General features: G+C 47.8%; 4 protein-coding genes across 4 annotated transcripts, besides 1 other annotated feature; 2 read left to right on the top strand and 2 right to left on the bottom strand.

Annotated features, from left to right (window-relative positions):
• Window positions 1-3,048: 3,048 nt before the first annotated feature.
• Window positions 3,049-4,898, top strand: TSTA_032630 (DnaJ domain protein; the record flags this gene model as incomplete). The annotated part of the gene is made up of 2 exons (XM_002480398.1): window positions 3,049-4,730; window positions 4,790-4,898. The coding sequence occupies 2 exons, from the start codon at window positions 3,049-3,051 to the stop codon at window positions 4,896-4,898; spliced, it is 1,791 nt and encodes a 596-aa protein (XP_002480443.1).
• A 198-nt stretch (window positions 4,899-5,096) lies between these two features.
• Window positions 5,097-5,125: a microsatellite.
• Window positions 5,126-6,101: 976 nt separating this feature from the next.
• Window positions 6,102-6,478, top strand: TSTA_032620 (uncharacterized protein; the record flags this gene model as incomplete). Its single annotated transcript, XM_002480397.1, has 2 exons — window positions 6,102-6,328; window positions 6,379-6,478. 2 exons carry the CDS (start codon window positions 6,102-6,104, stop codon window positions 6,476-6,478), a joined length of 327 nt encoding a protein of 108 aa, XP_002480442.1.
• A 2,005-nt stretch (window positions 6,479-8,483) lies between these two features.
• On the bottom strand, window positions 8,484-10,109 carry TSTA_032610 (uncharacterized protein; the record flags this gene model as incomplete). The annotated part of the gene is given in 7 exon segments (XM_002480396.1): window positions 8,484-8,629; window positions 8,656-8,683; window positions 8,812-9,007; window positions 9,058-9,205; window positions 9,216-9,438; window positions 9,486-9,590; window positions 9,722-10,109. 7 exon segments carry the CDS (start codon window positions 10,013-10,015, stop codon window positions 8,484-8,486), a joined length of 1,140 nt encoding a protein of 379 aa, XP_002480441.1. The 5' UTR covers window positions 10,016-10,109.
• A 524-nt stretch (window positions 10,110-10,633) lies between these two features.
• Window positions 10,634-13,582, bottom strand: TSTA_032600 (AP-1 adaptor complex subunit gamma, putative; the record flags this gene model as incomplete). The annotated part of the gene is made up of 5 exons (XM_002480395.1): window positions 13,408-13,582; window positions 13,225-13,348; window positions 12,971-13,159; window positions 10,789-12,919; window positions 10,634-10,729 (listed from the first exon to the last, which is right to left on the bottom strand). Exons 1-5 carry the CDS (start codon window positions 13,415-13,417, stop codon window positions 10,634-10,636), a joined length of 2,550 nt encoding a protein of 849 aa, XP_002480440.1. The 5' UTR covers window positions 13,418-13,582.
• Window positions 13,583-13,704: the final 122 nt, after the last annotated feature.

Genomic DNA, 13,704 nt, shown 5'->3' with positions numbered 1-13,704 from the left:
ACTGCATCAGATCCGCAGTGGTACCTGTTCTGGCAGCAACGTAGCGCGCTATTTCGCATTTAATACGTAGCACAGTTAGTTAGTGTCCGCATGGCAGAGGCGTGGTGCATAAGCGTCCTGTGCTCATTTATCGCGAGTAAGTATTAGCTGCTAAGTGGTTGGTGTCGTAGCGGTTGGTCGCCTTCTAGAAAAGAGGGAATATGTATTGGTTCAAGGTCTCCAATCAGACTTTCAATCAGTTGGGTGGCCCTTTCGAGGCATGCCGTGGCGGAGCCTTTCTTGCCTTTCGACGTGAATATATCAAAGCACCGAAATATGCCGGACTGGTAGAGTTCGTTATTGAAGATTCGAGCGTGTCGAATCATTTGCACTTCTTTCCACTTTCTGAGACTTGAAGTATAGATTGACAGTGGATCATGGTATTGTCACATTGCCAAACTGATACAGAAAGAGGGGTGCGTAACTGAGACTGATGATGGATGGATGATTGTGGCTGCATCGCGGGGTGAGGAACAGCGGACCAATTAATGCACTCCTGTCTGCTGATTGGCGGGCGCAATGGGCCCAGGCCCTGTTTCAATCTGATACGTGATCTCACTGGTTGGCTGCTGCGTCCTGAGAATAAATACGGTACTGTTACAGTACGCTGACAGGCAAACAGAGCAAACACGACTGACTGCTGCCCTGTTTTGGCAGTCTTCTCTTCTCTTCTTCTTGGAGTCAAAACTCAACACCTAGGGCCTAAGGCCCTAAGGCCTTGGCGAGATAGTATGGCCTAACTAGCTGTCCCGGGTATGCTAGACAAGCCCCAACAGCCTCAAAGGATGACGAAACGAACATTCCTCGCTCAAACCGCGGACCTGAGCTACCATGTCTTAAAGTCAGGTATCTGAGGCTGACCGGATTCAATAAAGCTGATTTCAGACAGGTCAACGCTTAATCATTCAATCAGGCAAACTCATCCCCTTGAGGCGGTGTTGCTTCGGTTCATTCGACCTGTAAGATTCACCCTGGACCCCTGGATTGTTCCCCGGGTTGCTCCCAACAGGCTGACCCAGGCTACTCGCTTCACTCCCTTTTACGGAGGAGGTCGAATAGTCGATGCTATTGTATGCTGGAACTCATAGAAGAAGCCACCTATCTGTTGAACGCTTGAACAATACGAGTGCCCCTGTACTCTGTATCGGTCCACTATGAGTGGCAGCGTTGCTCTAACAGGTGTATAAAGGAGTGAACAGACCAAGAGATCGGCCTGACTAGAAGCCTGTCAGGCTACGGTTGATCATAGAGGATTTACCACATATAATATTTGACTGTATCATCTCTCCCCTTCCTGAAGTTTGTCGATTCTCGGATCATCACGAATGATCTCATATCTGCAAAGTGTACCTGTACCTAAACCTGGGGAACAACAGACGGTCTTGTCCATGTCATATCTGGGATTAATCATCCATCCATAAGCAGCGCATCTGATCTCTTGATGCAGTCACTGCATATCTACTATTCTTCTCACTCAATCGTCTGACCCTAGCGACATCATCCATCGTTGCGCTGGTCCCTTACGAACCACTCTACCGTATCGTACTAGAACCCCACGTCTCACAGCGGGGCCTATCGCAAGCCCCCTCAGCAACGAAACATTCAGTTACACGCATACAGATCTGGAGCACACTATCCAGAAAGTATCCATTGGACACTCAGCGATGAAACTTAGTACCCAGCAACAACACTGCTAGTACCAACTTATCCATATATTGACCGCCCATAGTGGGAAGAGGGGGCAACTCTGTTGCTTTGGGCAGCGCCTTCACCGCTGCTTTCTTTGTTAGTTGTCCGCAGAGACGAGGCAAGACAAGTTAACTCTTATGCTGCTGCGCCGCTGCGCAAGTCTAATAACACCAATCTATTATTCAGATGACAGTGAAGACTCTCGAAAGAGCTCCGGTCTAGAAGAACCCTCCAGGCTGTTCCTCTCTTGTCCAAGGGCCAACGGTCTCTCCGATTCGGTTTCACAAATAGTCACCCGGAAGTTGCAGGACGGAGCAATCGGACGTCTGCTGAGTAAGAGAGAGAAGAGAGACAGAAGAAGAAGAAGGAAGAAGGAGGGACCGGAGTGGCGCAGTTACAACGAACAATTTTCTAGTCCCTTTTTTATCTGATTCAAGTGGCCAGTGCCGTAAAGCCGCGATTCGCTGGTAACCGTGCGTTATTTCGATCTACAGGCTTACCCAACTGTAGTTAACGTTCCGTTGCTGGCAGCCTTTTTCTCTTCGCTTCTTTTCGCCTCTTTGCCTCCTCTCAGAGTTGACCCTAAGTGGACGTGGGGTCTAGACAGTCAAAAAGACTGGAGATCACGGGACCGTTACAATACCATTACCAGCAACACGACTACTGTTCAGTGCGAGTGGGTCGCCATTGGGACAAGTGGGCCATTCAGGTGTCTGGCTCTGGCTGGATCGTCCCGTGCTCGCAACCAAGTTTTGCCAGACAGGTACGTACCGTTACCACCTCCGTATTATTATTATTTACCCTCTTGTTCTGCAAAGAGGGAAAGGGCCCATCACATACTCTGCCACCCCGGCTTTTCGCCTTCCATCTACTTGTCCGTCTTGGCCGTTCCTGGATCTATCCTCAACTCATCTGTTCTCTTCTTCTGATCCTTCTTTTCTACACCTCTCCTTCTTCGACTTCCCGATCTCTACCGTCCCGCTGGGAGAACAAAAGAGGCTGTGTGCCTGTCGCATCCGATCTATCTAGTCACCTCAATCGCTATTGTCTCTTATATCCATGGCTATCGTCCAACTAATATTATTACGACTCATCTAGCTGACTCCGATTGACTAAGGATTATGCGTTGACTACAATTCATCATTCAATGCAAAGTGACGTTCCTTACTCAGTCATACGTTGATTCATACCATACCACGGGTGACTGCTACGTCGACCGACTCGACACATACCATCTTTTATAAGCCACCCGTCGTCCTTCTACATGATCCTTAGCACAGTTCTACTCATGATAGATCACCACACAACCATTTATCAAATATGTCGAGCAATTTACCCGATTTCGATCCTTATACCGTGTTGGGAGTCGACAAGAATGCTCCCAATTCAGCAATCAAGACCGCTTACCGCAAGCTCGTCCTGAAATGTCACCCAGATAAGGTCCAAGATGAGAGTCTGCGTGAAAAGGCTGTTAATGATTTTCAAAAGCTTCAAGAGTCCTATGAGATACTGAGCGATGACACGCGCCGACAGATTTACGATCAGGAGGTCTATTTGAACGCCTTGAGAAAGGAATCTGCAGCACAGAAAGCCTATGCAAGCAGAGAATACCGCGATGGACGTATGTACGAAGAGCGAGTACCAGCCGACGCTGGCTTTTTCACGAGTAGTGACGACATGTTCTACTCCGAGGAGCCGGTGTCTTATTCTCAAAAATACTACGACAGTGCCAAGCGCCCGCATACCAAGGCATCTGAAGAGAGGAAAAAGGCGAAATCCATGCCCGTGTACACCTATAGCACGACAAAGGCAGCAAAGCAAAGTGACCGAGATTATGCCAAAGCCGCCCACAACGATCGTGCAAAGACACGCACCAAGGAACGCCGCCAGGAATTCTCGGACAAGTACGAACGATACGCTACACATGTGTCAGATAGCGACGACGAACCCGGAACGGTTCGTTATACAGCCAAAGTGGAAGTTGAGACGAGATATCCTTCGCACCGTGAATCTGTTCCACCACGTCGCAGCAAGACAGAAACGGCTTACACAACGACGACTTCTCATCGTAGGCATGACTCGCCTGACGGTTCCGATTCGGAGCATAGTTATGATTACGATGAATTTGATAAGGAATACTCCAAATTAGATGGTCAACAAGCGTGGGCTAAGGAGTACATTGGCCGTAAGAAGGATCCCGTCATACGATCCCATTCATCTCGACACGCAGAAGCTGAAGAACGGGAGCGTCGTCATTCAGAGACTCCTCGATACTCAACTCGTTCTTCCCATAATTACAAGGAAGTCCATGTCGAGCCTTCGTCGCCCCGCACTTCTCGAAGATCTCATGAACGGTTGGATTCTCCGGACCGCAGTTATGATTATGAACGAGACCGGGAACGAGACCGAGACCGAGACCGAGACCGAGACCGAGAACGACGAGAAAGGCAAGAACGACGAGAACAACGAGAGCGTGACATCATCGAACGTGAACGCGAACTCGAACGGAGAGAGCGTGAGCTTGAACGCGGACGAACTGTTCCTAGTCTGTCAACTGCCGCATCTCAAAAGGTCTCAAGTCGAGCTCCCCCTACAATGACTCGCTCTGCTACTGCACCATATCCTCCTCGCAGCAGTCGACGGGAGGGTTCGAGCCGATCAGAGTCCAAGGGCGCTTTTTCGGGACTAGTCAACATGGTATCTAGTTTGACAACAGACGCTAAGGTCTCCGCATCTCGGCCCTCCAATGCACGTGCTACCTCGCGAGCAAGAGGCGTTTCCCGCACGCGAGTTACCGAGAGACATGACTCTGGTTATTCCAGTGGACCTAGCACTCCGGAAATGCCTCAAGGGGCATCCGCGAAGATCAAACAGTACAAATATGTCGATGCGGCCGACAGATCCAGAGAAACCATTGTCGTGGAACCGGATCGCTACTCACCACCTCCGCCTCCATCGTCGTCAAAATCTGAACGAACCAGAGACCGCTCAGCAGCACCCAGGTCTAAACAAACTCGCACAACAACATATACTTACGATGATGAAACCGAGGTCATCACAGTGCGGCCAGCCGCCGTATCTTCAAAGTCTACATCGAAGTCAACTTCAAAGTCTTCAAAGTCTTCATCAACCAGTCGGCACCTTTTCGGCGAGGTCCGACAGTCCCCTGAAGTCATATTGGATGGACGTCGATATGCCAGGACAGGGCAAGCAGCTTATTGAATTTTTGGATCCTTTTATCCTTACACACAAGTCTCAAAGCGACAGATGTTTCTCACCAGGAGAACAGAACCGCTTCTCGCGGTATTTGCATATTTTTCCCCCCGGCAATGGAGTTCGATCAGGTTTTGATCACCCTGTCTGGAGGATTTTTTTTCTCTTTTTTCTTTTTTTTTTTACTTGTTCATACAGCGATTTTTTGCATAATCTTTTCGAAATATCATATCAATAAATATCTATGATATGAGAAGAGAGGTCCCCCAAATCCATCATCGATTCGGTGGAAAGCGGTTGTTATCGGAACTGCATAGGTGGTGGTGCATCGGGAACATCAGGGCAGGGGCAAAGGTACACAGGAAGGGTTACTACCTAGGTAAATGGAGAGGGTGGTTCTCAATTCGGCGTTATCTTTTTTGGTTTTTGTTTATTGTTCCCTTGGATCATGGTCTCGGTTCTTCTTATTTTGGAACAAAGGGGACAAGGTTGAATACGTACCAGAAACGGTCTATACGACCTTCGACTCATACATGACTCTACTTTACAAGGGGAACGGTGTTTTGGATCTTGACCGGCGTCTTTCAAGTCTTGCTTGGTTTTTGAAATTGGATTGCATGAACACTTTTGATGATTGATGACGACGCCCCCTTTATATATGACGAAACCACCTATATAAACTTTGCTTACTTGTTTAGGTATACAAAGGTTTGCTACTTGATTTAGCTATACTTATGACTACAGTTCAAGTGAATACTAGAATGCTTTATTTTTATGCTTACAGTTCTCGAAATCTGTTTAGTGATACTGATTTGGCATACTCAATAACCAACCAACATTTATACATAAATGATATGTGTAGAAGCCATGTTGCTCTCTTATTAAAGCCTTCGCAATCATAAAAATAGTAGGATATCCACCACTTCACGCCTACATGTATCACCCAGTGATACTACAGATATCCTCCACCCCTATAATGGGGCTCTGTCTTTAGTGCAATGGTCTAATTTCCTGTTCAACACAAACACAATACTTTTCTACTTCTGACCCGCTGATCCTCAAGACAGACTGAGTAGACCTGTCTCATTCGTCTAGACTCTAAATGATGAAAAGAGCTGCAATGTTGTAAATATTTCATTGACAAATGTTCAGACTCCCCAATGCTACAGAGCCACCGTTCGCAATCCCCTCGTGCACCCGTGACCCTGTTAGCTCATCTGATAGCAGGTTCAGGGGCTCTGTTGATGTTACCTTGTTTGGACAGCAAAGTGGGCACGTTGCGGCCGACTTTGCATATTCCAACAGCTCTTTGCCAGAGCGAATACGCGCCGTTGCAGACATTGGGTTGGGCTCAACGCCGTGCAATCGGCCTGAACCTGCAACCTCTGTGTTCCGGCAAAGAATGGAAAATAATGAGACAGCACTGAAAATGGCCAGGTGCGCAGAAGGAGACTGCGCCCAGGTCAACGTGCTGGAATCAAATGAGGAGCCGATGGGGTGGAAGGGAGGTGCGTATAGCGTGCATTCGGTGTCATGATGGAGATTCCGCGAGTGGGTATACAGTGAGATGATGGCGAGATGACAGAGGATTAGGGTTGAACTGTACTGAAGAGAACTGGAAATTCGGCGATAGTTGGTTCCCCACACACTCGTTCCTGCTACACTGAGAAGTTGGTCGAAATACTCGTGCCATGGGGAACGCATTCTGGGGCAGACCAATCATACTTATACGGCAGGTTGCTTGCACGCAAAGATGTGAAGCAAGACCAATTGACGGGGCGCACTCCTAGAGGCCAGTCCAATCAGTAATCTAGCTCTTGCAACAATACAAGGTGGACATCTTACTTGACAAACCAACAAGTGGTAGAAGACTTGTATCGTTCTGCTCTTGATCCTAAATTGAGATCAACGATTTATCAGCTCGGAGAAAGTACTGCAACCCACTATTGAATGAGCCAATACCTGAGAGAATGCCCGTGCCGTGGCACGAGCAAGAGTCTTATGCCACCCGGAAGAAGAAGTGGACATTGATAGCAACGAATTTGAAGATCCTGGAATGGTATCCATTTCATTTGCGGCCGGAAAATCCGGATAATAAGATTGTTGGCGTCGAATGCTGGCATATCAACTATCTCACACCTGAGGTGTGCTGGAGGCAGTTGAATTCCAGCCATTGGATCTATCGGGACCGTGTCTGCCAGGAAAAGTGGCATATATAAACCCGACTACATTTCGTTGGCGATGAGTGGATTGAGATGATGCGGGTTAATTGCTTGGGGCCCAGGTGACTTCCAAGAATGGTGAGTCTGAAGAATATAGCCCTTTGACCAGCAGTTTGCGCATGGAATCCTGTTGTCACATCTTGTTTTGCGAACTTGACACTCATCGCATGCAACTTCTGTTCTCTTCGGAAGAAACACGAGATGTTGCTGGGGTTGACAAGTTAACACATCTCTGCGAGATGAGTCATCAGTTTACTTCAGAAATGCTGGGCGGAGAGAAGATCTATCATGTTGGTTACGTTGTCCATCAATTTGAATCATTTCATGAAACATGCCTGCGAGCGTACGATTTCCCACAGACGGCGCAAGTGTATATGCCCCTCTCACTGTGGGTTTTAGCGTATCTGTTGAGATGTGCTTTATGTTGAAACGACTTTGGACAGACCGGGAAGACACTGTGATATCTCTCAGATGTGTTTGATTGCTGCTGCTTCTAGAAATGATTTGCATTAGTTATAGACCCCATGGTCCAGTTGTGTGAATTCTCCATATTAGCAAAACGAGAAAGGACTGGGAATCTATACCGGTAACAAACAGCGATTATAAACCTTGGAAGGTAGAAATCAGAACTCATAATGATTAATTGGGTTTATTGTCCATACCGAGTTCCCATGGGCTATGGCAGACATCACCACTGAGGTCCCAAACCTACATCCAAAGAAGCCCTGATAAGCTGTATTCACATAATAATCCCTGAACCCCTGAGGGTATAGGGGGTCTTGTATACCAGTTTGAAGCCAGAGTATAGACGGGAAACAACCAACACAGGGGAAAGGGATGTCTATCAACATCAGCGGTGATATTAGGAATTGTCACCCACTTCTAGCCAGTTTTGCCCTAGAAATAAAATCACCATCCAGTCCTAGATAACTTTCCTATTGTCACTGAGTATACGCATTTATTGCCCAATTGTGGTCATATCATTTCTGGGGTCTTGAGAACGTTCTTCAGCTCAGCTTTGCGGCTATCAACCTATCGATGTTATTAAAACAATTGGTTTGTTTATACCTTTTATACGAGGACTCGATGGCTGCATATTCCATATCAAGCTCAGCTGTAATATACGGTTGATATCTACTAAGCTCGCAGCTATTTGGTGTAATTGGTTAGACCCAACATAACTCCGTATGCGGTAGCGAAATTATCAACAAACACTTGAACTTCCAATGATATGTCTGCAACTGAAGATAGTACAGTCCGTATGTGACATTTCGAGAGCCATAATTATCTATCTAAATACAAACCAACATGAAGGCGTTTTTATGCTCCTGTGCGCTTGGGGTCTAAGACCGAGTCGATCTGCACAGCAACGTTGGCGAACTCTTCGTCGTTCTGGGCTTTTCCAACCAACTGAAGCGTACAAGATCCTCCAAGCTTCTGTGTGGGATATTTGGCAAGCGTATTTTCTTCATGGATGGGACAAGAGGCTCACCTGTCTCTTCGATGGCTTTTCGGTAACTCTGCCCAAAACTCAGTTTCGTTTTCCTCGGAATTCACCAGTAGTAACACTCATTTCAAACCCATCTAGTGAAAAAGTTGCATAGATCAGCTGTTAAAGCCGCCCAATATCAAGCTTATCAGTAATCACAATCACACGGTGTCCAGCTTTTTCAAACCTCACAATTGATTCTCGAAGGGCACGATGGATGAGCGGCGTGGAAGTAAAACAGCCATCATCCATAATAACACCGATTCTGAGTGCTTTTGGTTGCTGATATCTCCGTGTCCATGGTATATGGTGGCAGGTGACGTCCCGCTTCCACGGCTCAGCCTCCATTATAGGTCTCAACAGAGAATGGCAGTAGCCACAATCCCAGCACTGGATTGCACAAACCGAATACCGGGAGAAATTGCAATCTGCTTATTGTCATAGGGGATGATACCAGAACTGGGTTTGAGTGCGTAGACACCAGTTGCAGAACAAGGACCGCGAACACTTCTCCCCATATCCGTAGCTACCCCGAGAATGCTACCTCGCAATGCTACTAATACGGCCTCCCCGCCGCTTGAGCGCCCCCGGCGTCATGTCGATATGAGTAGGATTGAGTGTTCGGCCAAGGACATTGTTATCAGAGTCTGCTGTCAGCATTAGCTGACCAAGATCGGTCTTGCAGTATAGAATGGCGCCGAGGGAAAAGAGGTCGTCTACGAGTATAGAGTTGACTGTTGCGGGCTTTCCCACAAAACAGGCAAGACCAATCGAAGAATCTTGTCCCTTTATTTTGAAACGGTCTTTTAATGAAATTGGAAGGCCATGTAGACTTGTAGTGGCCTAATCGGCCATTCAGGATGCAATCTCTTCCCCTCATCTAAGGCCCTCGCTCTAGGGATCGTTTCATCAAAAAAGACTTCGGTCAAGCAGTTTACCTAGAAGACAGCCTGTTAGTAAGTAGCCGATCCCCTTGAAAATCCAAGATAGAGATCTTATTTAAACCGGTCTCAAAAGTGCTTACAAGCTGTTACGCAATAGCAGCTCTCTTGCATAATGCTGTAGTCACGGCTTCGGAAGACAGTCTTCCACTCTTGATCTGCTCCAGGAGCTCTATCACATTGAACACTGAAGTGATCTTGGATTCTTCTTCTGTGAGGATACCGCAGGTGGTCGGCACATCAAGTAGACGTTTCTCTGCGGGTAGACAGCTTGGTGGGATCCTCCACGCAACGGGGATCGATCTTTCTCTTTCCGCCTGTTTAATATTGCATAGTTCCAGCCATCTCGGACTTGCCTCTGTATCAGAGTTTCCAGTCACTTGGACGTGCTGAGGCTCTTGCACTGCAATTGGGGGGGACATGGTGCGTCTGTTAATGGTTACGTTTAAGTCGTTTTATGGGTGATTGGGTACATAGGCACCATTCACCTCCCACTTGCTATTCTCATATAGGTTATGTGTTGGGCTCTAACAAAAACTGCACTATCTGGACAATTGTCTTCACAGAGCTGAGAAACACAGAGCAGAAACTTCGATTCTCCGGGAGACGGCAACCGAAAATGGCGCAATGAGTATGCAAAAAGATGCCTCCCTGGAGAAGCGGAGGCAATGCCGGAGTCATATGGAATGCCTGTAGAGCAGTTTATTGCAGGTAAACGCGGATGTTAGCATAGTCAGGGAGCGTGTAACAAGGTAAAACATCGTTCTTAGGAAGTAGTCAAGGAATTGTGGCCAGGGCTGCTGCACAGTCACGTACCTAGGTATCCACGTTATCCACCCCTAGTTATATTTGATTACTGAATAACGCTATCGACAACGAACTTGTATTAAATATGGTTTTTATACGTACGTACTTCAAAGGTGTAAGTTATGTAACATCCTCATACTTTCTCCTCCTTTCACCCAACCGTATAAACTTCGTAAGAATCTATCTGCAACTCCCTTTTCTGCCGTTTCTTCTCGTCTCGAAACTCACGCCATTCATGATTCTGACCAGTCTACTTGTTCAGTAACCGGGCTCGCTCCATCTTTGCCGTATGTAATACGGAGACGAAGTCGGAGTTTAGGCGGTAGTGCCTACAAAAAATCAATCAGTAAACAACCAGTTGTGATAAAAGGTGAAGGGTTGAACTCACCCCGCTAACAGCAGCAATCTTCATGACTTGCGTACCCTCCTCGCCTCCACCAAGATCCGCCTTGGTGATAGCACTCAATTGTAATCTCTGACTCTTGGGAACTGCGGCTTGTAATCCCACATTCGTTATTCGCGTGAAATCGGATTGGTTACGGAATCGTACTAGGACTTGAGCACCAGACCCGCTGGCGTTTCTTTGTACTTGTAAAGTGAGGAGTAGATCGTTTTTGTTGAATGCTGTGTGTCCACCTGCTGCTGCTGCTGTAGGAGGTGGTGGAGTAGATATTGCTAGACCACCGAGTCCTCCGAGAAGATCTTGAGAAGCGGAAGTAGGTAGTGGTGACTGAGTTTGAGGACGAGCCGGTGGTGGTGTACCGTTGGATCCGAAGAGGTCCATTATAGCGGCTGTGTTGCTTGTTGCTGCTGGTGGAGCAGGTGAAGATGTACCGCTTCCACCACCAAGGATATCCGCCAGCAGATCCGCCGTGTTTGCCGATACTCCATTCGCGCCCGTGGGACTTGAGACTGATGGGACGTCCGAGCCGCCGATAAGGTCGAGAAGCATATCTTCGGACTGTTTGACTGGTTTCTTGGATTTGTCCTTGAGCATCCGGCTTTGGCGCTTGTTGGTTGGCTCTCCGAGCACCCTTTGTTCCTCTCGGATCTCTGGGGCTGGCATTCGCTCCAGTACTCCACGGCGGATTTGGTCATACCCAAACAAATTGCTATACTCAACAGCTCTCTGCTGCACTTCCACGTTCAAGTCAGCTGTGCGACTGGCCAGGAATCGTCGCACCCGCTCTATTTGCGATGGATCTGACATGCGAACTGAGAGTTTCATGACTGCTGTGGTTATATATTCTGTGACAATCTGAGTAGCGTACGTGCTGTTGAGAATGTTGGTGAATAAGTCCATAATGTCACTTTCCTGGACTTCCTTGACTAGCTCCTCCTCTTCATATTGACCCCCTTGCAGAAGAGCATCTCCATATTCACCAATTACCCATGCAGCAGCAAGCGTCAGACCTTCTTGAGTTATATCGGACTTTAATGAGGCGTATAGCTTCTGCACAGCGTACGTCTGCAACTCGGGCGTGGTAGCAATGAGACGGACAAATGATGAAAGAATTTGTTCCTTCACATAGCCACCAGCGAGTTTCAACACTCGAAGCATAGTATCAACATGCCATCGCTTATTAGGAGCGAACCGATCTGCAGCAATTCCGATCTGGGTCGTCATGGCAGGTTTGAATTCGTTGTCGGCGACCTCGAGGAAAGCCAAGAGTTCACGAACGAGGACACGGACATTGCCCTCGTTGATCAATGTGAAGCTCAAGTCTAGCGCGCGTCGACGAATACTGATATCGGGATCTCGCAAGCAGTCTAGAATGGTATTTCGATGCCTTTGCACTGCATTTGGCTCCACCGCGACCACCTTGATGAGCGTGTTCAGCGCAACATATCGGATATTGTTGTCTTTATTTGCAAGGAATTTCCCCAGTATATTAACACCCAAAACGCGCAAACCAGAGTCGGCTTCTATGTCCAGAATCGTAAGGACCGCTTCATACAGAATTGCATTACCGACATTCTTCGACGACTCCGTGTTTGTAGCCACCTGGGCAAGGATATCGTTGATGAGCTCGCTCGTGGCCGCATCACCTCTTCCTAGTACACGTAAGAAACGAAGTATCTTGACCTGTAAGAATGGATCAGTCACGCCAGAGACATCGTGCTCCGGAGCATATCCCGATGTAGTCAAGCTCTTGAGGACCTTGACGAGTGGAGCTGCCAAGGGGCGGAAACTTTCAACCACGTCTTCGGGCCCTTCATCGAATTCCTCGGCATGTTCACAGAGATCGATAGCCAAAGTCAATGCGCAGAGTAGAACCCCATGATTGCGATCGGATAGGAGTATCTTGGCCTTCTCCAAGAAGTGTTCTTGTAAGTCGGGGACTTTGCGGCATATACGCATAGCACATAATGCAGCTTTCCGTCGAATATAGGGGTTCGCCGTAGTGATCAATGATTCTACCTCGGTGAATAAATCTCGAGACATCTCAACGGACGCAATGTTTCCCAAAGTACATAGGGCGAGGCCGACGATATATTGGTTGGAATGCTTCAGATCACTTGCTGTACGTAAGCAGAGGTACTCCTGCACGGAATGCGAATGATCTCACTTTTGTAGAGAATTGGTCACTAAAGTCAAGACTTCTTGGTTCTCATCCAGCAGAAGCATAGTGCCCAAATAACCCAATCGCTTATCGGCGAAGCGCGGAGACGCAAGTAGTTTCAGACATTCGATCTGACCGAAATGTGTCCGTTCTCCTAGAGTGAACAGGTAGAGTAGCTTCGCAACATTGTTTCTCCTATATAGCCATGACAGTTGTTAGCCAGATGCGCTGCCGTGTGTGATATTTGGCCTTCCACTGACCGAACGTTCGAGTCATGGCTTTCCTCTCGAAAGGAGGCCCGAATTGCGGCACTCTCCTTTTGCACGACGGCACGCTCGTCTGCAATTGTCTTCGCGGACCGGACATTACGAATGAATTGTTTGACTATAACGGAGCCTTGTCAATTCTGAGGACTCTCATCCAAATGCGTGGAGACAACTTACGGGAAGTCATCGTGGCCGCTGAGACCCCGTACGGGGTGAGAATAAAGACGAGTAATCACTGGTCTAAGAGAGGGAGAAGCAATCCAGCACGAAAGGAGACGCAGCTGGAGCGTGTGAGGTCAAAAACAATGGAGGAAACCCTCCAGATCAATCAAGAGACTGATTTTGTGAGCACGTCGGGATTCGTTAATGTTGAACGTGGTGTAAGTTGCTGCCCGCCGCAGGAGGAGAGCTTGTGGCTGACAGCGGCTGTGGCGCCATGTCTGTGGCTGGAGAGTATCGATGCCTCGACACCTT

Source organism: Talaromyces stipitatus, genomic scaffold (genome assembly GCF_000003125.1).
Source record: "Talaromyces stipitatus ATCC 10500 scf_1105507295541 genomic scaffold, whole genome shotgun sequence".
In the NCBI taxonomy this organism is placed as follows: Eukaryota; Fungi; Ascomycota; class Eurotiomycetes; order Eurotiales; family Trichocomaceae; genus Talaromyces; species Talaromyces stipitatus.
This window is presented reverse-complemented; position numbering and strand designations above follow the sequence as displayed.